The sequence below is a fragment of the Xenopus laevis genome, chromosome 1S (genome assembly GCF_017654675.1).
Source record: "Xenopus laevis strain J_2021 chromosome 1S, Xenopus_laevis_v10.1, whole genome shotgun sequence".
In the NCBI taxonomy this organism is placed as follows: Eukaryota; Metazoa; Chordata; class Amphibia; order Anura; family Pipidae; genus Xenopus; species Xenopus laevis.
Genome location: NC_054372.1, coordinates 15,453,498 through 15,477,806, shown reverse-complemented (window position 1 = coordinate 15,477,806; position 24,309 = coordinate 15,453,498). Strand labels below are relative to the sequence as shown.

Genomic DNA, 24,309 nt, shown 5'->3' with positions numbered 1-24,309 from the left:
GCCGCTGCCACGTAGCAGGTAAATGCACAAGACCTGTCCTCAAATTGGAGCCCCACGTTTGTATCCTTGCCAGTAGGCTCCCTTGGGTGGCTCACTCACCGGGGTGCCTTCAGAGGCAGTCACACTGGAGATTACAGGCAGCTCTGCAGCAGGATCAATCTCACCAGTGGTACCTTTCTCCTTCTGAGTCTCTAGCAGTTTGGCAGAGAACAGGATGGGATATCTCTTTATTACTCATGTTTCTATTCATCCCATCTCCTATTCATATTCCAGCTTATTATTTCAATCAATGCATGGTTGCTATGGTGATTTGAGCCCTAGCAGCAACAGTACCTTGTACTTGATCCAAACTAATATATAATTAATCCTTATTGGAAGCAGAACCAGCCTCCTCAGTTTATTTAATATTTACATGATTTTCTAGTAGACTTAAGGTATGAAGATCCAAATTACGGAAAGATTCCCATCTCCTGAGCATTCTGGATAAGAAGTCCCATACCTGTATATATATTTATGTTAGTTTTAATTAGAGTTATGTTCAGTACATTGAACATAACTCTAATTATATAAATGCCACTTGGGCCACTTGGCCCAGGTAAAAATTGTGGCCCCAGATAATGAGGCAAGTTTGCATGCTCCAATAAATACTGCTTGGATCATGCCTTGGGGATGAGTGAATTGTAGTTACTCTAATAATATGATTTCATTCTAGTACTGTTATATTCCTGTTCTGGTTTTGCATTCATTTAAAATTTCTGTTGATCATATTCAGTTTAGGGTCGGTGCAAGAACCCCATTCTCTTATAACTGTGTCTCACAGTCTGTAAAACCAATACTTTAAATTCAAATGAAGCTTTCGAATGCGTTCCTGACACCCGTGGCTTCGCTTTTTATTGACAATTTCATTGTTTTCTATTGTCTCTGGAAATCGTACGACTCCCACATAAATTCTCAAACGGAGGAAAAAGTTTGAGGCATAATTGTTTCTGAAACCCGAACCGGATTTCTTTTTCTTTTGATGCTTATTTGTGCCGAATACACTAGGCATTGGCATATGATTCTCTCTCTCTCTCTCTGTATTAATATGATCATGTTTATCCATCTTTCCCATGACTCCTGTAAGATTCTCCTGATTGTTATGGGATTGTACCATATAGTGGTGGGCGAATTTATTTGGCGAATTTGCGGCGAATTTGTGCGTTTCGTCACCAGAGAAAAAATTAGCGAATTTGCTGTGAATGTCAAAAAAAGTTTTGCCGTTAGCTACAGTTCCGATGCCGGTGTCAATTAAACGGACTTTAATGTGTGTCAATTGTCGTCACCGTCGGAATCCCGTTTCACAAATTTCGCAGGAAATCCGCCCATTACTAGTACCATATGGCCAATATGGTTAGGCCGCTGGGCAATTTTCTTCCTATACAAAAATCCTCTAGTGTTTTTCCCTCTGAAATTCATAACATTTTTATTTTTTATTACAGACAACAGCAGGAAACAGGAGTAAATATTACGTATCATATCGACGGAATGAATTTGTACAGATGAGACTTCCAAAATATGCATTGCCAAAGGTAAACTGCTGAAATAAACCTCTCTTTATCCACATAGGTTTAAAGAAGTACAGTGCCTTGGCTACTATCCCAATCTCTGCAGCTGTATGAAGGTAGCACTGGTTTTGCCATTTCCCCCAAAAAACAATGGATTTGGTGAATCCTTGCAAAATAGATTTTTCAAATCCAAACCCTAACTTGCATAAACAATTTGGACAAAAATACATTGATTTTTATAAAGGACATGTAAACCCTCAAAATGGATTTCTGTAAAAATGTTCAGAGTGCTCTAAGGACTTGTGCCACTTACATGAATTTTGTTTTCTAGTTCACAAGAAGGTACGGTATTAACCGTTTTTAAAGTGCTAATATGATGCATTTGAAACAACAGCACATATGATGGTCATTTCTACTGTTGTCTGAAAATTAATTTCCAGAGAAAAGAAATGTCTTGTGCTGTTGCTTACAAAATGTAGTGGCACCTTTACAAGCAATGATAAGGGGCCCATTCATTAAGTTCGAGTGAAGGAATAGAAGAAAAAATACTTCGAATTTCGAAGTGTTTTTTTGGCTACTTCAACCATCGAATGGGCTACTTCGACCTTCGAGTAAGACTTCGAATCGAATGATTCGAACTAAAAATCATTCGACTATTCGACCATTTGATAGTCGAAGTACTGTCTCTTTAAGAAAAAACTTCGACCCCCTAGTTCGCCACCTAAAAGCTACCGAAGTCAATGTTAGCCTATGGGGAAGGTCCCCATAGGCTTGGCTATCTTTTTTTGGTTGATGGATAATCCTTCGATTGATGGATTAAAATCCTTCAAATCGTTCGATTCGAAGGATTTAATCGTTCGATCGAACGAATTGTGCAAAATCCTTCGACTTCGATATTGGAAGTCGAAGGATTTTAATCCCCCAGTCGAATATTGAGGGTTAATTAACCCTCGATATTTGATCCTTAATACATCTGCCCCTAAGTGTAGCTCAAAGGAAATGTAGAACCTAGAAAAAATTTATGTAAAGTAGCTTAGGGCTCACTTCTAAGCACTTTTGCAAATTATATTTTACTAATTATTAAGTTATACTGTAAGCTGTACCAACTGCTGTTTATTGTGGCCATCCAGTCAGCAGAAAAATAAATAAATAACCAGACAAAATAACCAGCAGGTAGCAATGTTGTTTAAATGCATTATATTATATTAGCTGTTAAGAACAGCTAAAATCTTGAAAACTAGAAAAAGGAATTTACAGTATTTATTTATTCTGAGAGTTTACATTTCCTTCATTTCCCCCCCAGCCTGCATTCGTGGGGTCTGCTTTTTCTATTGTTAAGCCGTCTAGAACAACAAATATTTGACCATCCCAAATCTCACCCTATCTGATTTGATTTATAAAGTGGGTCTTTCATTGTTCTCAAACTTCACAAAACTATGAGCTGGGCCTACCCTGCCACTGCTCCTGGATCTCCAAGGGGCTCACTGTTTGGGAACTTCTGATATAAAATTTCAAATGGATTCCTGCATAAAGTGAGGTTTCTGGCAAATTTCAATTTTTTTTTTCATTCTTCTGCCAGGTATTTTCTTTTATAAACCGAGAATATCACTTCATAAAAAGGCACGCCACTTTGTCTAATTCTTATTGCCTTATTGTTAAACTTTCATTTGTATGCCAGAGATTCGTAGTTGCGCCAGCGTCCACTTCGCCGCACTTCACCAGGCGTATTTTCGCCAGCGCTACGCAAATTCACTAAAATCCGCTCAGGGGAAGCATAAGGTTGCGAAGTTGCACTAGCGTTAATTCGCCAAGCAAAGCGAAGTTAAGCTAGCAATGCTTAATTTGCATACGGTGCCAAATTGAAGTTACAATGGGGGTATATGTAGCAGCACTACACAAGCCTGGGAAACCTTCAAAACAGCAAATAAAATTTTTATTTTGCCCTACACATGTGCCCACTGTATAGTTAAGTTGCCATGAGTTAGGAAATTTAGGGGGGAAGGAGGGGAGCCCCTACAAATTTTTCGATCTTATTCAGCCTATCACCCATAAAAAAAGAAAAGTTTTTTGGGACTTAGAAAAATTTGTAACTTTTTTTGAAGCAATCCCTATCTACTCTATTGCACTTCGCCTGGTCTGAGGTGACGAAGGAAGTCTGGCGTAAAAGGTAGCGTTCAGAAAAATGCGCTTGTCAGTGAATTTGCGTAGTTACGTCCGTTGCGCAAATTCGCCAGGTGTAAGGGTGCGAAGTAACACTAGCAAATTTACGCCAGTGTCCGCTACGCTAGCGAATTAACGCTAGCGTTAGGCGCTTCGTCCTTTAGTGAATTTGCCCCATAGTGTTTATGGGCAGGAAAATAGAAGAGAATTTTTGATGTAACTTTTGTATTGTTCACCCAACAACTACAGTAATTACATAATCAGAATGAACAGGAACATTTTAATTCAAATAGATAATGCTCTGTAAACATCACTGTTATACGTCACCTCCTTTGACCATCGTGCTACAGATTGTATGGAAGGACTTTTTGAGTATAAAGCAGCAAGCACTGCACTGAATGGCATCCCTACTGTATGGGTGGGCCAGTGGAGAAAAAGGAAGGGAAGAAATCAAACTGTTGGAAGGGTTTCCCTCAGGTAGAGGCAGAGATTGAAAGTTCCATATGGGTGTTCTCAGGGTGGCCCCATCATTAAATAACACAGGAAACCTGTGCAGTCTACAACAGACAGAATGGTAAAAGTAAATCTTTAATTGGATGGCATGGGTATTATCCTGAGGCACATTTGATCACTGTATGTAAATGAGTACAAATGTCCTGGACACAGAGGATGTAGGTCTAGAGCAGTGATCCGTAACCAGTGGCTTGCAAACAACATGCTTCTCATCAACCCCTTGGATGTTCCTCCAAATGGCCTCAAAGCAGGTGCTTCTTTTGAATTCCAGGCTTGGAGGCAAGTTCTGTTGCATAAAATCCAGTCGTACTGCCAAAAAGACCTTCCTATAGGCTGTCAGTTCTCATTGGAGGTAACAAATAGCCAATTTCAGCCCATATTTCACATTTCTGGGTACTTTTTTCATGCTTGTGTTGCTCCCCGACTTTTTTTACATTTGAATGTGGCTCACGGGTAAATTAGGTTGGGGACCCCTGATCTAGAAATTGCTGTAGGGGGCCCCAGTGAAGTGTAAAGCAAGACACACTTTGGTCAATGTAATGTTTAACCCAATGGAGAAATGGGCAAAGGACTGGTCAGTTTGGCTAAGTCAATGGAGTTGGGTGACACAATAATACATTCACCTGATTATTACATCCAGTCACAATTCAGCCATTTGACAAATAAATTGTCAACATGTCCAATCAGAATCTGCATGACTCCAGGCTAATCCTAACTGATCTGGAATTGGGATTATGCGTTGTATATGTGGACAGGTCAACAATTGAATGACATAAGGTATCATGTCACTTAGTTATATAGGGAATTGGGGAAGTCAGGGGTTATACTTCCTGATCTCCTGATGTATCCCTTCCTGCCTGTACCTAGAACTTACCTACACCCAACCTATCATTCATATTGATATTGGAAATATCCCTCCTGGCAGCCCCAATATTTGCTTTTTCTTATGTTTCTAATATTTATTTCTCTTTTTCTTTCTTACTATTGAGAACCATAAAGAAATGTAGCCCACTAGATATTTTAAAAAGTTCTATATTTATGCCACTGTTATTATAAACTTGCAGGACCAGAGTTCAGTAAGCGGCACCCTGAGGCCAGCATCGGCCACTTCGTGAGCACACCCGCTCCCTTGCCCACATTGTCCTTTCGGCCAAGGGAGCGGGTGCACTTGCGAAGCTTCCGACGCTGGCCTCGGGGTACCGCTTATTGAACTCCGGCGTTTTAGACACCGGAACTCCAGTGCCGTCGTTTTAGACTCTAAACTTCCCCGGCACACGTGAGTGCACTCTCAAGAACCGGCGCACCCAGCACTCTTTAGGGGCATACCGCCCCTAAAGTTTTGCCGTCTTAGGCCCAGGCCTTTGTGGCCATCGCCACTAATTTGGGCCTGTAGACTTGCTGTTCCTTTCTTTATCTACTTTGAAAGTTCTTATTTTATCCCATACAATGTTGTACACCTCTATCTTTTACGTGTTAAAATCCAATAAAACATAAATTACCAAAAAAACAATGTAATAACATGTTCTGCTAATCTACATCCCACTCAAACCTGGGTGCATGAGCCGGGGCCAGCCATTCTGTCAGTTATACGCTGTTCCTTGTAGCAGTTATATTGGCTGTTTGCCTCATCCTTTCATCAATGGGATCCAAACACTTAACCTTCCTACTGCAGTGAAATTTGTCTTCCAGGCAATAAAAATGCCTGTTTATAATTGTGTAGCTTGTATAACTGACCAATCCTTTTTTATGTATCATAGTTTTTTATGAATCCGTACTGTACCTTTAAAGTCATGTTCACAATATGTGTAATGTTACATTTTTATCAAATTTTGGTTGGGAACTGGACTACTAGGGTGAGAGATGCATTGACATGTTGGGTCAACTCAGTTTGATGGGGTGGTCGCTTGATATGTGTATAATTTAACAGCAGCCTTTATAAATCCATGCACTCATTGTGTTCCAATAATCATCTAAAGCAGCAGTCTGTAGCGTTTGTACCATGTATAAAAGCCATGATTCTAAGCTGCAAGTTATTGTTGCAAACAGATGCTTGTTAGCAGGCAGGAGAATAACCCTCACCAAGTAGATGCTAAACTGACATTTGCTATGACTGTAAATCTGATGGGTAAATTAACTAAATTACACCACATTTCATTAAGAGAAGACTCTTTTGCATTTTAATTCATATTTCTGAATGCTTGCCAACACTCTAATGACCGCTTTTCACTCGTGCGAGTTTTTGATTAAGCAAATGTATACACAGCAAGTGGGCAGGTGGGAGCTGGGATGTGCACTCCATGTCTGGCACAAGGTACAGAGAAACTGGGTCAAGAAAACAGACTAATTGTATCTTATGCTGCCCCAACTAAATTTGGAATTAATTATTCTGTTAACCAGCCTGTACAATACATAGATGTGCATCATGAATTCAAGTCAGAATCCGGGGTGTCTATATATTTTCCAACTGTTGTGAAAATAGTGGAATACAACAGTTTTACAGTTTCCAAAATTCTTCCTAATTTGCCTCTTTCATAATTCTTCCATTATTCTGGAGTTTTGTTCTGGACAATTGTCTCTGCTCTTTATTAACAGTCATGGATGATGCCCCATCAACCCATAGGCTAAAGCCACTCTTCTTACAAAAACAAGCCTTTTCTTACCCAAGAAGGTTGTAGAAGATGGCACAACATTTCCTGGGACAACCTTTGCCTTTGTGTGACCCTCTTTATGCCGCAGCCATCATTATTGGACACCACTAGTTCCCCCTATTACTTTTAAATCCACAAAGAAGTAATTCCTTAAAGGATAAGTAAACCTTATAAATAAGTGAATGTAAAATTGATGTGGGTGCTATTCTAAGCATTTTTGCAATCTACATTCATTCATTATTTATTTCTAATTCTATGTTATTAAAGGTTACAGGTACTGTTAACAGCACCACCTGCTGGTCATTTTCTGACCAGTCTGACCATCAAGTAGTCAAGGATGTTGTCATGAGAATGGACTGGTTTAATGTTTTTTCTGGTTAGGAAAGAAAGAATATCAGAGCAGCCTCTTTCTTCTCCTTACAACCCCCTTGACTCTTGGTGGTCAGACTGGTTGGAAAATGACCAGCAGAGGGCGATGCTGTAACAAAATGTATTGATGTTAACAGTACATGTATCCTTTAATACAGTGATATTAATTGCGTAGCTGCATTTTATGCTGACATTCCCTAATTAAGAATCTTAGAAAAGAAAATTGCAGGTACTTGACAAGGAAATTATAAAATTTCACCTTCTGCAAAACAACTTATATCTCAGATTTATCAGAGTTTTGCAAAGCATTCACATATGCTGAAGTTACTGTATTTGTTGTATGTTTTATATTTTTATCTTACCACATTAGGGCCAAGAGTCAAACGTAAATCTCGAGCATATTATACTTTTTTCTGACCACATGAAGGCAAAACATCAAATATAAATCTGGAACATAAATCAGAAATTGTAGACACTTTCAAAATCTTTTTTTTTTTGTAACTTCAGTTTTCTTAAAACAGCAATGCAAAATCAACAGATGGCATTACAGTAAGATTTTGGCATAATGTGAGATCTTATAAATAAATCACAGTTCCCGGAAGCTATTTTAATGAATTTTTACGGAAACATTTTTTCTTTGCTTTTGTTTAATTTCATGTATTTTATTTATTCTGGTTAACTCAATTGGTAATGTTCTACCCATTATACACGAATTTTGAACATAATATACAGATACAATGTTTGTATTACTGGAAATTAATACATTTAAAAAAAATTATTGTGCAGCCATAAAAGAGTCATATTGGCGTACAGGTGGAGTTGCATGTACATATAGATGTAATATATGTTACTACCCTTTTTTTCTTTGTTTTTGTTTAATTACATGTATTTTATTTGGGTTACCTCAACGGGTAAAGACTTTTGAACATTATATACAGATACAATGTTTGTATGACTGGAAATAAATACATTTTAAAAAAAATTATTAGGGATGCACCAAATCCACTATTTTGGATTCGGCCAAACCGCCAAATCCTTCACAAACAAACATTTTTTTACTTCCTTGTTTTGTGACAAAAAGTCACACGATTTCCTCCCTGGTTCAGCCAGGCAGAATCCGAATCCTGCTGAAAAAGGCCGAATCCTGGATTCGGTGCATCCCTAAAAATTATAGTGCAGCCATAATAGAGTCATATTATCTTACAGGTGGAGTTGCATGTACGTTTATGTGCGTTTATTAAGAGAAAGAGAAAATTTGCCAGCGATTGGTTTGTTAGTGTTTTAGTACCACACTTTGGCCAAAATATGTCAGCTCACGTGCCACGTCAAGGCCCCTCATTGTACGTGAGTCCTACACTGTTTGTGAGCATTATACGTTAGTAGTGCATTTAAAAGCAAGTCCCCCAGCAACCAATATGACTCAGTAGTAAGATCAATGTGCACTTACCCTTAGCTCAGGAGCTCTAGTTGGAAAGTTGGAAGCTTTTAAGCCCCAGCCAACAAACATAGGAATCATTTCCTTCCTACACTATTAGCATTTTTACTTTGTAGTGCATTTAAAATCAAATATTGACTTTTTATCGTTTACGGCAGCTGGTCAACTCCAGAATGTGGGTTAGACCGAGCGCTGGGACAATGGTGTCTACGGCAGCTGGTCAATGCCACAGCATGAGTTAGACCGAACGCTGGCAATCTCTTTCTGTAATATTTATTAAGGCTGGTGTAGCAAAGTGTCTTGAGCAAACTAAAGTGATAGAAGGCCCGGGTCCCTGTCTTGAGATTGCAGCTGGCAAGTGGGCTATACCCCCAAGAAATGTTGTGTTTTGTTTGAGAGCTTGGCAATGATTGTATAGGTTTATGTGGCTTACTTTGGAAGGCTGCTATCTTGTTCCATAGTGGCTGAATAATATAGGGCATGAACAAAATAGATGAGGCAGGGTAGTAATATGGTCACATCCTCTCCAGCATAGTGCACAATGGTTGGGGAAAAGCTTATGTGATTTAGCTGGAGTGGCAGAGTGTTCTATTTAGTAAAAAGTACCTTTTTTGGTGTTTAGGATCCCTCCATAGAAAGGCTGCCTATATTGCAAAACGACAAAAACTCATAAAATAAATACACAGAAGCAAAAACTAACAAACCATTAAAATACATTTGCTAAGATGGGAAAAGAGGCGCTTGCGAGGGATATAACTCTTTACAAATACATTACGGGTATTATTGACAGAAAGCAGGAGTGTAAATATTGTATGTTAGGGAAAAGCAGAGCAAAAAAGTGCTAATTTAGTAGGTGGACATTTCAGGTCACCCTGGGACCTTTAAGACCTTTTGAGAACTGTATTTTAACTTACAGAGACCCCAAGAGGTTACAATTAGCAGAGCAAATGCATTTATAAGCAACTCACCAGCCCCACCAGCTACCAGCCCAACAGTCATTTTTAACGTTTACCATTTGAAAGCAAAAGGTTAATTTGAGCCACAGCTACAAAAAAAAAAAATAGTTTCTGGTTCCCATTGTTCAGTCCAAGTTCTAAACTGACTGTGAGCAATTCACCTAAGTATTCTTGGAGGTTTCTGTATTATTCGACTGAAAGGGTATACTACTGTATACTCCTGAACATGACCGATTTCCATAAATATACATGCAGTTATCATAAAATAATCCATTTTATTTTTTAAAAATGCCTTATTTAAAACTCACGCTAGTCTACATCAGCCACTGAAAGGACAGAGTTGTGTCTTACAGACATGTCTGGCCATAAAGGTCAACATGCTGCAAACTTTGTGCTAATTTTTCCCTTAAGGGGTTATTTATCAAAGTCCGAATTGATCTCAATATTTTCTGCTACAAACTCCGATCAAATCCGCTCGGGTTTTTTACACTTATTTATTATTAAATGTTCCCGAAAATTTGCTTTTCGGGAAAAAATCTGATTTTCACAAATTTTTCAGACTTTTTCATCCGATTTTCATGATTTTTTCGTAATTTTCACCTGAAAACTCTGAAAAATTTTGGTATTGCCCGAAAACCCAGCGCACATCAAAAAATTATTGGGACTTCTCCCGTTATATGCAACCTCGACAGGTCTGAGATGAAGGATTTTCAGATAAGAACTTTTCCATCCTCGGGGTTTAATAAATTCTGAAAAATTTGTGATTTTTTAAAAGTCTGATTTTATATAAAAAAAATCAAGATTTTTTGTGATTTTTGCATTCTGAGTTTAGTAAATAACCCCTAAGTGTTAAGAGCAAGATTATCTGCACTCTTGTTGGTTATACACTGGTAGTGCAGATTACCAGGGACAAGTCAAACTTGCAACACTACCCTTTATATGCAAATAAGCGTGATACAGAAAAGGCTGTCCACTCACAATAATCCTTGCATTTTCAAGGAATGAAAGGCACGTCTATTAAACAATATAGTCTTTATTTATTTGTTTATCTACTTCCTTAACCAGGAAGGGGAAGCTCAACCTGAAAGCAATTTATGACGAGAGCTGAGGAACATGTCCTTTTGCTTGACTTGGATTGTTTTGGATGTCAATTAGAGTAAAACTTGGAGGAGAACACTTGGTATCCTGGGTGTTTTAAACCTATAGCTATATCTATAACCTTGTTATCAATTAAGAGGATGTCTAAACAATCTGTTGGCCCTTCCAACAACCACAACATCTAGATGTCCTCCATGTGCTCCTTGAAGAGCTCTCCAAGAAGAAGTGGAAACATTTTCCTTGTGGAAGAACAATTGTACAGTAATACCAAATTAGAAAGGATGTAGGACGCGCAGTGAATGAAATACGAGAGCTATCTATCCACTTACAAATCATTACTCATTTTTTAATGCTCAGTAGATCTTGATCTGATTAGTTACCAGCCCTTTTAATAATGCTTTAGAGGATTTTTATTAGTTAATAATGGTTAAAAAGGTTCCTGATTAAGCATTCATACTTCATGAAAATTGCTCTGCAAGCTGACCTAATTGCTTTCCAGAGGACGCTGAATTAAGCAACCTTTAACCAATGCAGCTATGCACTGCAAGTTCTCCCTTAATCCAAGCATTTAAATAATTGTCTGATTAATCAAGGGGAAATTTAGCAGTGGTAGTACATACATTTCAGATGTAAAACCTTCATCTTTATATTTAATTAGATATGAAAACCATTCACTCATTTTTTTGATTTATACTTCATTAGGCATGACTGAATGAAATATAAACTTTTAGTACTTTAAATGCTAAAGCCATGGTATGTCTAGGATAAGCCACCTTAAAGGGACAGTAGCAAAAACTTTGTGCTTGCTTACTGTCAAGTATCAAGGCGAGTCTGAAGGTATGAGCCTCCCCCACGCTTCCCACTGAGTTGCGCCCTGAAAGTTGGTACAGGACGGTCCCAGATAAGGAATAGCAGGAGTGCTAAGTGAGCCCACAGAATAACAGTTCGTAATAAGGACTCAGCACTTATCTGCAGTTGAAGAGACGAAGTCAGGAACAGGCCGGGTCATACACAGAGAACGATCAGGAAGCAGGTGCCAATTGAGGGAAATCCAGCAGAGTAGTCAGGGAAGCCAAGGTCGAGATCAGGAATAACAAACACAGGAATCCAGGGATAATCAGAAGAATAATCAGGAACAAGCCGTAGTCGTAATCAGAATAATCATCAGTAGTAAATACGCTCAGTGTCAGTAGAGACGATCACCTCGCATTGAGCCTAGGCCTGAGTGACCTTTTAACCCCAGGACGCATGTCAGAACGTGCGCCTGCGTCTGGACGCGCGCGCATGTGAATGCGCGCTTGCGTCAGAACGCGCGCCTGCGTCTGGTCGCGCGCACGCATGTGAACATGCGCCCGCACTAGTAACAGGCGCCGGCGTGGGGACATTGGCCAGAGGAGACGTCGGTTCAACCTGAGCCTGACCTGCTGGGACCTGACACTTACATATATATAAATATGGGCCACCATAGCTTAAATTTGTATTTGTCTAATGGGAATACGAAGAAGTGCTTTGGCATCACTTGGATTGTGGGCAGTCAAGCAGACCCAATAATGGTATAGTATCATCATTGAATTAGTAGGCCCAGCTCCCTACATTTGTCAATATAGGCACTAAGGACAATTATGCACAAATTGTTAATGGTATATGTATCCTTATATCTTTGAGATTTCTTCCATGGAAATGCACCCAATGCAAGTGCAAAGCAAACAGTTGAGGATCAGTTATTGATACCAACCTTGTGTTGTTATTTCAGCTCATTAATATAGTTACTATTTTTTATTTTAACACAGGACTTACAGATAATCAGCACAGATGAAAACCAGGTGTTTATTGCTGTTCAAGAATGGTATCAGACGGACACCTACAACCTGTACCAGTCTGATCCGCAGGGAGTTTATTATTCACTTGTTCTGGAAAATGTGAGGAGCACCAAGCAACCAGAAGAGAGTGTGGTCATCGATATACTTGAGGTATGAAAAAACACAGACAGAGTGTTGTAGATGGTTTGGTAAGGGCTCTGAAATAATAAATAATCAGCAGAAATAGCTGGGTAGGCAAAAAAATTGCATTGGGAAGCTGACTACATTGCAAACTGGTTCACAGTACCATAGAAAAGGTTACTAGGACTTCAAAGTCATCTAATGACTATGTCCTCCACTGCAGACCAACTGTTGCCTACTTCCATATTCAGATCCCTATATTTCAAGCTTCTCAGGTTTTCCTGTGTTTTTCCGTTTGCTCTGCTTTGTATCCACCTTATAAATGTAGAAGAAGTCTGTGACATCTCTATTGTGTTCTCCCTCACCTTCTTCTCTTCGTGCCTCATCTCTGTCTTAGATCTTTCTAATCTGGTTACGCCACCTTCATCTTTCCTCTATTATCTTCCCATTTCACTTTTAGGTTTCTTCACAATCTTTTGTTTTTTACCCTATCCTGGTACAATTCTTTCAAGATGGTTTCTTTATTTGTCCAATAAGTATTTTTTTAAGATTTCTTTCTCTTTTACATTCTATGACTCCCAACCTTCTTTGCCTTATTTCTCTATCCATTTCCTTCACTTTTTTAAAGAAATTTAGTTTTTCTTTATTCCAGTCTTTCCTTTTTCTTCTCTCTTAAGCTGGCCATAGATGCAAAGATCCGATCGTACGAATCATCGTGCGATCGGACTTTCTCATCTCCCGACCCGCCACTAACCATTCAGAATAAAGTCTTACCAGTCAGATTAGTTAAAGAACAGATCAGCAATGTTCTGCCCCTGACAGCAATCGTACGATATCTATGGCCAACAAAAGCTAGTGACAGTCTCCCACTGAAAATCGTACGATCAGCAATACACGCAGAGATATTATCGGCAGCCGACAGAAATTTTAAAACCTGTCCGATCGACCAAACGACCGATCTTCCCCGGACGAAAAATGTCAGGACTCTCCACACGAAAATCGTTACGAATCCTCGATTCATACGATCAGACCTTTGCGTCTATGGCCAGCTTTATTATCTCTCTTAATAAACCCAACATTTATCACCCCCAGTAGATCTTTCCCCATTCTCAGACTATTTTCCAGTTTCCCCCAAAGACTTTGACCTACAACACATGCATCTAACTGTTCCACTTTTTATTAAATCCTTGAGTTATTTATGCAACAAAACACGCTGTGTTTAAAATCCTTTTTCTTCACAGTAATAATATAATGCAGAAATATTAGTTTAGCTTTTTATAAAAAAAATAATTTACTCAGACTACGTAACTACCCAACAACTACATAAAATAACTTTACTATAAAAAGGGCTATAATGTGCAACTGTGCATGAATAGGCACTTGGAACTGAAATGCATATTGACCTTACAGCGTGTGATTGTGGTTTTGAAAAGTGCATGTAGTAAAATTAATGGCCCAGGCCAAATACTAATACATACTCTTGATTTCCATATAGCCAGCAAGAAAAATGGTCAGACACTGCATCAGTTATCCTCTGACAGAGTGTTATTAACAGGCTTTTTCCGTTAGAAAAAAGGCTAGGGTTTCTAGTAATGCATTTCTTAACAATACATTTATAATTAAAGTGCCAGAGCATTGGGACCTCAACATATTTTTTTTATTAATGATGAACATATTATGTATATTAAGGTTTTCCGGAGTTTGATAGTTTGTAACCCTTCTAAATGTTCTCGTTGACTTCTGACTTCAGGGAGGTTTGTCTATCAAAAGGGGCACTATGACTTCATTTTTGTATTTTGCATTTGCACTGGTTCATTGCAAATATTAATGTGTAAATGCATATTCATTTTATTAGAATAAAAATAATTAGAGAGGCAATGACGTGACCTGTTAAAAAAATAGGCCATTGGTTTGCCAAAATTGTAAATTGGCGACTGATTCAAAGACATTGAGGGAAATGGCACCCTAATGTCTACCGTAGATTGGACATGCTCCAGAAAAATGGTTACAGACAAAAACACATTTAAAACATCTTAATGTTCTGGAACAACACACCTGGCAGGCTTCACAAGCTTTTTCCTGGCCGCCCCTCAACATGTTGGAGAAACTATGAAGCACTGGGTACCCTGCCCTCTTATTCAACCCTTTTGGGCTGAAATGTCTCCACAAGCTCCAAATCTCCGCTGTGTTTCTAAATAAATCACTGCCGCAAATACAAAGATTTTTTTCTGAAAGTTTTTTTTATTATTTTTACATCCCATTAATTGTCAAAAATGTATGTCAATATTTTGACATATAAAAGAAAGACTGAAATAGATGTGAGTGAAGTCATTAAAATGGCAGCATCCAATAGGTATTCCATCACCATGGGGTCACCCCATCACCTAAACCACAGACCATGCTTAAGGGGCCCTCCTGGCCTTTCATGACTCACCTAGGCCTGTCTCTTTAGTTCCAGTACATTGTTTATTGGGATACAGATCTAATTTTTTCTCTACTACTGGATATATCAATTTATATTTTTTGTGAGTCACCCTGATTTACATCAGAACAGAGGCAGGATCAGGAGCGAGGCCGGCATGGCTTTTATGTACCTGGATCTTTCGGATATGGCTTGGTATCTCTATACCATTGTCTCTCAACTTCTCACACAATCTGCCCACTCCATAACTGTTTGTTGGTTTTGTTGGACTTTTCGCTCTCACTTGGGCATAACTGAGGGTTGTTTTAGCTACTAATGGCAATCCCCACCCTCTAGTAGAACTGCGTGTCCTTTCCTTACTTAAACCTTTCTCATTTTTTCACTGCACTCTACTGGGTAAAAAATAAAAACTAAATTTACTTGATAATAATGTGCCATAAATCCTTCTTGCAAACTCACCCTAATAGATGCACAGTTTTTAAAAAATGCACCAGACTTCCAACACTTTATCTCAAAGTCCGCACTGAGTGACACCTCCAATTATTAGTGTCACTGCACTCTGAGCCCCTTTTGGTCAGATCTCATATAGGACAGAGATGTGCAGCCTTTCATACATTACATACAGTATTTAAGTGGGATATTTTGCATATAAGCGATAGCAAAAAATTTCCTCTAGGTACAACTGCACATTTCAGTTTTAGGATCAGTTGCTTCCCAGAAAGAATCCCAAAGAATAGATTAACCCTGCTTAGTGGCAATGTGCTAAGGTATGCTGGCACAAATGTAATTTACCTTTGCTATTTTATCCTGAAATGATATTTGCTTAAAGGGTGTCGACTAGTTTCATGTTGGAATATGTTTTTAATGCATTCTTCTCCGATTGGTCTAGACACATAAATGAATAGAATACCTTGGAACAATCAATTAAGTGCATTCCTTCTCTGGGCAACAAAGGTGAAAGGCTAATATAGTTCTACGTTCTGCTAATAAAGCATAATCTGGATATACTGACACACGTCTAGAGTTTACACTACTATCTACTTCTACAGTATATGATAAATCAGACATTTTTAGAAATCAAATTTCAAAATTTAATGGTTTTAAATATTGCCCTTAAAATGACATTGACGCTAAACTATTTTTTAAAATATGAATGTACATTAAAAGTTACCTATAGGTCATGTTGATCGTTTTTTGCTGAGAAGTTTGTTTTTGTAAGTAATTGTTAGTTGAAGTTTCTAAACCTGATTATTTTGCCAACCTGACTATCTCATCTCAGCCTGTCAGTTAACGTTTCTAATGCTCACGGACTCCTGCTGCTCAAATATGGCAGCCCCCTCATAGACAAGCAGGGGGAGGCAGAGGTAATGTAAAAGCTTTGAGCAAATACTTTATGGCAAAATTATAAGTAGCAAACAAAGCCAATACTATGATAGATGTAAAAATGGTTTAATTTCTGGTGTCAGTATCTCTTTAATGGTATCATTATTAATATTCTTGGCCATACATGGATTGCTATATTTTTTGTAGGAAAGGGCTCATTAAAGACTTAGATTCCTTCAGAGTATCCCATGGCCAATTCCATGCCATAATAAATGCAGTGGAAAAATCATGTATAATATAGTAGCTCCCAAAACAACAGAATAAATACTGTATTGATCTGTGCCGGACTGGCCCGGTGGGATACCGGGAAAAAACCCTGTGGGCCCCGACCCTTAATGGGCCCCCGCCGGGCCAGACCCCTGTCCCGATCGTATTTGACAAAAAAAAGGGGTTTTTTTATGCGCCGAGCCACCTTTACAATTTTCAATTGTAGCACAAATTCGCAAACTTTTTCACTGCTGGAGAATTTTGTCACAAAATAGTACCGGTAGTTCTATGTTCTGTTCATACACTTTACTCAATGAACTTGTCAGTTTTAAATGAAGGTTCCATGCAGGGCCACCATCAGGGGGGCAAGGGGATTTCAAGTGGATTTCAAGTTTTAAGGGGGGGGGTCTGGGAAGAAACAGAAGGGAGCAGAAGCAAAGCTGTCAAAGGGAGGTGAAGCAAAGTCGCCAAAGAGAGCCAAACTGAAGCCACCAAAGGGAGCTGTAGATGGGAGCCAAAGCCACCAAAGGGAGCCGATGCTGCTAAAGAGAACATAGAAGTTGCCAACACTAAGGAGGCACAAGACCATCTGAACACCACGGTCTATTTTTTAACCCATGGCCAGTGGCCACCAATGTTTTTATCTGTTTAACTTTTATGAGGGAGTGCATGACGACCAATGTTTTTTAACTCGTTGGTGGGATCCTGGCAACCAAGGATTTTGGAGGGGGCACGGCCACCAATGGGTTTCTATTTAACCTGTACAGAGGGACCTTGACCACCAATGAGTGGTCCCTGACCACCAATGTTTTTTTAACTTGTAGGTGGGCCCCTTACCTATAGTTTTTACCCAATGTTTTTACTGTTTTAGCACTTACAGTACATCTGTGTGGCCTTTTATTGTGGTGTGTGGGTAAGTGGGGCCCAGGGTGTGGGGTGTATGAGGCAAGATTGTCCAGAAAATGTTGATTTTTGATGGAGGCCCTGGTTCCACAGACAATAGCTCTTTCCCATGTGTTGTAGGGAATCATTAATGATGACTGGAAAGGCTTAACTTTACAAGCCTTTATTAAAACTCACCTATGATATATTCCTTCTTGCTGTTTTTAAGTTATTAAAATAAAAAAAGCACCATTCAAAAGTTTTTCTTTTATATATTTTTGATTTAAAAAAAACTTGTTTGTAATGACTTATGTCCTTGGAACAAATAAACGAACATAATATAATAATAATAATAATAATAATAATAATAATAATAATAATAATAATAAAAAGAACAAATTAAAAAAAAGCCCTGATATCATTTTCAGGTGTAACAACTGGAAGCCCATTAAAGAAATAGAAAACAATCAATACCAACTGCTTCTCAAAAATAAATTCTGAGCAAAGAGCGTGGATTCAAACCAAGAGAAAGTATGTGATCCCACTGCTTCTGATTTAAGTGGAAATCACATTCCATCTCATAAAAAAGGCGCATGCTGCTCAGTATAATTATACCTGGCACGTCTATAAAATTCCAGCTGCCCAAAGTTCTCTCTGAAACACACAGATATCATTTAAAACCACATGCAAAAGTACACTAGTAGATAGGCTGACTTTGTACATTGTCTGTTTGTCTCCTTGCTCTCCCCAGAATAACCACAAGATGAAAAACATTCATTGTTGGAGAAATTGTTAAAGAGCAATTATTGGTCCTTTCAGATTCCTAAATCTATTGACAAGTTACTGCCGATAAATATTTTTTGCTGATTTTTTTTGTCCCAAATAGTGATGAGCGTATTTTTTTTTTTTTTTCAATTTATTTTTTCTCTGTAATAATGAAGCAGTATCTTGTACTTGGTCCCAACTAACTAACTAAAGGGGTGGGTGAAAAAAATAAAAAAACACAACTAATAAAAAAATTAAAACCATACTAAACTTTAACTCAAATGTCAAAAACCCCTTTTAATCCTCATTGGAGGCAAAAAAAGTAGACTTAAGGTGTGAAGATCCAAATTACAGTACAATCCCTTATTCAGATCTATTACCCAGAATGCTTTGGGACCTAGGGTTTTACAATTAATGGATCTTTCCATCATTTGGATCTTGATACCTTAAAGGGCGTGTAAAGTCTAAAATAGAATAAGGCTAGAAATGCTGTATTTTGTATACTAAATATAAACATGAACTTACTGCACCACAAGCCTAATCAAACAAATAATTTATGCTTTCAAAGTTGGCTACAGGGGGTCACCATCTTGTAACTTTGTTATACATCTTTGCAAGACTAAGACTGTGCACATGCTCAGTGTTGTCTGGGCTGTTTAGGGATCACATAAACAAAGCTGCTTGAGTTCTGCATGGCTGGGAAGTAAGGCTGGGGCTCCCCCTGCTGTTCATAAGTATGATTGTTTCCCTGCTCAGCAGTTAGGGACCGTCTGACAATTCCTATCCACAGCAGTAAATGAAGGGAGAATTTCACTGCATACAGTCAGGTTTCTTATAAAAACGGTACACATTTTTTAATTAAAGTATATTGGAGATAGATTTCTTTTTATTAAAGAAAGTAAAAATGGGATTTTATTTTTTTTGCCTTTACATGCCCTTTAAATAAACCAAATAATCTGGTTTTGTTTCCAATAAGGATTAATTATATCTTAGTTGGGATCAAGTACAAGTTACTGCTTTATTATTACAGAGAGAAAGGAAATCATTGAGTCTATGGGAGATGGTCTGGATAAAATGTTTTCTGAATTTCTGGATAACGTGTTTCAGGTTAAGGGATTCCATACATTTTCTTGCTAGTGCACAAGGAATGGAGTTATTGGGGTGCAGGTATTGTCTTATATTCTATCAAAGGCCCCGGCAAAGCTGGAGGCCCTACTGTGCTACCCTAAAACCAAAATAACCTCCTGTTTAAAAATATGAGGATATTAGAAGCCACCTTGGAGTTCCATGACATGTATAAAAGCACTCGGCATTTGGCCTCCTACTGTAAACGCATTTGGCCTCCTACTGTAAAATATGAGGATATTAGAAGTCCCCTTAGCTCTTCTCAACTGATATAAAATCACGTAGCCTTGTTCTTTTATAAAGTCATGGAACTCCTCAATAGGACAGATTTACTAAAGGGCAAAGTCACCATCACTAGCAAAATCCAATCCGCAGGGACATTGTCAATTCACAAGCAGGCGCAGACAACAATTTGCTAGAGAAAGAGACTGTGATTTTTGTTCATTCGCACTCTATCGCCAGCCGACTTTTCCTTCAGGGGAATGGTCGTTACTCCACAAATTCAGTAAAGTGCGAATTTTACAGAACGTTGCCTCTTTCGCCAGCGTTGACTTCATACCAGGCGAACTGCTAAAATGAAGCTACATCATCCTCAATATTCTCTCAATTGCATCATATTCTGTCTGCGGAAAATGTATTAAAGTTGAAAAAAGGCTGGCGACTTTTCGTTTTTTTAAGCGGGATTGGCTGCAAAAGTCCTAACTTGAACTTTTTTGGCTTAACATTTTTCCCCAGACATTTAAGGGCCATGGAACATTAATTTTACAGTGGGCTCATGTCTAGGGCATTATATCATCTCTTTTGTCTTTATTAAGGTTCCTTGGACATAATAAGCGGCCATTTTAAGCATTTAATAAAGATGTCCATACAATTTTAATGTACCCGCCTTATTCAAATGAACCTAAGCGTAAGATCATTAGCGACTTTTTGCTAGGCATAAACAAATAATAGCGAATCTTCGCTACTGAAGAAGTATTGATAGTGAAAAGTCGCCAGCATTCGGCGCGCAGGACGCAACTTTGCATTTTAGTGAATTAGCATAGTGGTAACGAATTTGCTCCTGGCGAAATGGTGCGAAGTGTGCGAATCGGTCACTGGCGACAATTTGCCCTTTAGTAAATCGCCCCAATGACTTCTAATATCCATATATTTTACAAGGCTGAGTATATTATTCCCTGGTTCATTTCTGAGAGGTATAATATACTTTCTGCCCATTGCATCCATCCATTGATGGCTCTGCTGTACTTGTTTTTGGTGGGTTTTTATTTAGTACAAGTTTAAACACTCTAGGGATAGAAGCAATATCATTACAGAACATGCCTTCCATACAGTATATATACGAGACAAGAATGGGAAATACCATCGCAGTCCTTTGGTGTCTGATGGCGGGGGGTCTTCATGTTTCTTAATGACATGATGGCTGTGTGTAATTAATTGGCTCTGCTGCATTCAACATCAACGCTGCAGGGAGGGCTGCTAAGTTGACAAATTTATGCAAAGCATATGATTTATAGCACCACCGAGATAGCGAGAAGCATTGGCAGAACTTTAACAATCCCCTTGATGATTCTGATTGAACCACCATTATGCTAGAGGAAGGGATGCGTTCTTTTTTTTTGCATAGAACTGAGATATCGTTTGTCTTCTTTTAACATTATGTGTACGTTGTATGTGTGTGTGTGCTGACAAATTATAATTCTAGGGAAATAGCAGAATAAAATGTACAGACTCAAAGAGGACATCAGCAATGACAACTGGAGGGAAGGGGCTGCCACCTCCAGTATTCTAACCCCCCCTCTTACAGGTCAGCAATCTTACTGGCCGGCCATGGTGTAACTAGATGTTACTGAGCAGCACAGCAAATTAATTTTAGGGCACCCAACATATCCAGAGATTGTCCTGTTTTACCAATATATGTTTAAATCACTCATTATTTTGGCCTCATGGGGGGCCCTATACCTTTTGGGCCCCCCTGTAGCCACTGGGTCTGCTTCCTCTGTAGTTACACCCCTGTGGTTTTGATCCAGACAGCCCAGTATTTTGAAGGGATGCCGGGGTCAAAACTTAGTGGCCAATTTTCCAAATAAGGAAAATTGGGCAGGATTCCCCATGACTGACACAGCTATTGGCCAATCGCCGTTTGTGTGTCACAGCCCTGCCCCTTGACTGCATGGGCCGCCCATCCGCATCACAGTCCGCCCCCTCTACATCACATCCCCGCCCCTTGCCCGGTCTCCACTGTGGGCCATCAGCCCCATTTAACAGTATACAATCGTTTTTCTATCTTTTGTAATCCTTGCCAGTTTCTCATTCCCCTCTGCTATCCATTCCCTGTGGCCCTACTCTCCTGCCCCCCATCTCTATCTGTTAAACTTCATACTTGATCACCTAAAATGTTAACAAGCATCAGTTTTGTCTTTAAGGGTTTTTTTTGGGGTCTCTTTTGTCCTCATGTTGACTGTGGAGGGCAGAGCACAAAATATTAGTCTTACTGTGCAGTAAGTGATAATAGAAGTCTGAATAGATGATATATTATGGTAGGAGATTTAAAAAAAAAAATCACAATGGGATTGTCAGTCTTTCACTTTGTAATGCAGCATGACTATTTTATGTCTTTATTTCCATAACATGAACAAGAAGAAAGGCGGCACTCCGGTTAAAAAAGGTGGTTTATTGCAACAGGTCACCTACCATAAAACGCCTGATGCATTTCGGGAACATCTCCCTTACTCATAGGCTTTTATTTCCATAAAATTAGACTTATTCTGCAATCAAACCTTTAATTTTCCTACAAAGTTGTTTACTCAGGAGTAGCTTTATGGTACGTGATTATCCTATAAGAAAGCATAGGGAAAGGTCCTGGATAATAAGAGTTCTATTATGGTCATGTTTAAAGGTGACCCGTCACCCAAAAAAATTATTCAAAATCCTATTTTATCACATTAGTCAAGCAAAATGAACTTTAATTACACTATATAAATTATTTAAATCTTATTTCCATCAGTCTGGGATTTCAAAATTATAGCAAGCAGGCAGCAGCCATTTTGTGGACACGGTTATTAAGACAAGCCTTGTATCATCTCAGAATCTTGTTTGTGCACCAGAATGGGGGACCTGATGTCCATCCCCATGCCCTGGCTACACAATTAAATGGTGAAGAGAACAGGGGAATGTGGGGAGAGCAGTGACATCTAGGAAGTGCTGAATGGAAAGTGAAAGTAATTGTCTGAGTGGCAGACAATATTTGATTGGCAGCTGAGATTTTTAAATGAGCTTACAACAGCTATGAATGCTTTAATAAAAAATAGAAATTGGATTTCATGTTTAATTTGAAAAGGACTTTTATTATACAGATTTTTGTGTCTGGGTGACAGGTCCACTTTAACTCACCCCCATCCTGAAATACACACTGTAAGTGAGTTATAAGACAGTTGGTTATGGAAAAGCAAAACAAGAGATAATTAAACATTGACTTCATAATATTTCCATTAGACAAACAGAAAGGGGAATTTGAAAAATTATATTACAGTCAAGTACAAGGACATAACAGAACAGAACATCCCCTTTCAGAATATTTGTATCCATATTCTTGTGTGGGAGCTGATATATTGTTTGTCTTCTCACAAATAGATAAAGTCTTTAGCAGAAGACAACATCTGTGTATGGGCCTATAAATAATTATTTTCTGTTGAAGTCTGCGTACAATGGCTTGACCTCACTACAGGACTAATTTACTTTTATTTGTAAACTGAAGGGTTACCAGTGGAGTATGCAAGGACCAATAATGCTAGACGCCAGAGATGGACAGGATTTTTTTTAAAGTTCTAGTGGACCCTGGTACTGCTGGATCTTTCCTGCCCCAGGCAAATCCCGCAGCCTGTACCTGCCATCTGTTCCATGGCACAACTGGTGGGTGTGGCCTTGGCTTGTGCAGAGGATTGGAGCAAGATCCAGCAACTGGGGGTCCTTGGGGGAGCTGGGAGGTCTGCTTCACTGTGGGCCCAAAGAACTCCAGTCTGTAGTTTGCATGCTAAGATGTTTAAAGGGCATGTAAAGGCAAAAAAACAAAATCCCATTTTTACTTTCTTTAATGAAAAAGAAACCTATCTCCAATATACTTTAATTAAAAAATGTGTACAGTTTTGATAAGAAACCTGACTGTATGCAGTGAAATTCTCCCTTCATTTACTGCTGTGGATAGGAATTGTCAGACGGTCCCTAATCTGCAGGAAAACAATCATACTTATGAACAGCAGGGGGAGCCCCCGCCTTACTTCCCAGCCATGCAGAACTCGAGCAGCTTTGTTTGTTTCCCTGTAAAGCAGTCGGCGACTGTATGATTTGTATTGGATTTCATTTTTGCCTTTACATCCCCTTTACTGTTTCCCACTCCAGCTGCAGGGTCAAAGATCATGGAGTCAGATTTAAACAGATAAACTGGGATTCTATTTGGAGGATTATTTTGCTGCAGCCACTGGTTCTGCAGAGTTGGAGAAAGTTTGTAAACAATACAAAAACTATAAAATCCACATTAGATTACATGACAACACAGGACCCAGTGCAGTCTGCATATTCTGATTATTAATCAGTCTTGCTGTATCGGCTTCTGGCAGATATTATTTGACTTGTGCTGTTTTGATCATTTATGACGATCCCTAAGCAGCCCAGACCACACTGAGCATGTGCACAGTCTTGGTCTTGCAAAGATGTTTAACAAAGTTACAAGATGGTGACCCCCTGTGGCAAACTTTGAAAGCATAAATTATGCTTTGATTAGGCTTGTGGTGCAATAAGTTCATGTTTATATTTAGTATACAAAATACAGCATGTCTAGCCTTATTCTATTTTAGACTTTACTTCCC

General features: G+C 38.8%; 1 protein-coding gene across 2 annotated transcripts in view; it reads left to right on the top strand.

The window, feature by feature from the left end:
- sorcs2.S (sortilin-related VPS10 domain containing receptor 2 S homeolog) overlaps nucleotides 1-24,309 on the top strand; it is a 594,893-nt gene that overhangs the window by 513,173 nt on the left and 57,411 nt on the right. For both annotated transcript variants that reach the window (XM_041579391.1, XM_041579390.1), the window contains exons 8-9: nucleotides 1,479-1,568; nucleotides 12,514-12,693. In XM_041579391.1, the coding sequence (XP_041435325.1) occupies nucleotides 1,479-1,568; nucleotides 12,514-12,693 (270 nt within the window). The remainder of the gene's footprint in view (nucleotides 1-1,478; nucleotides 1,569-12,513; nucleotides 12,694-24,309) is intronic.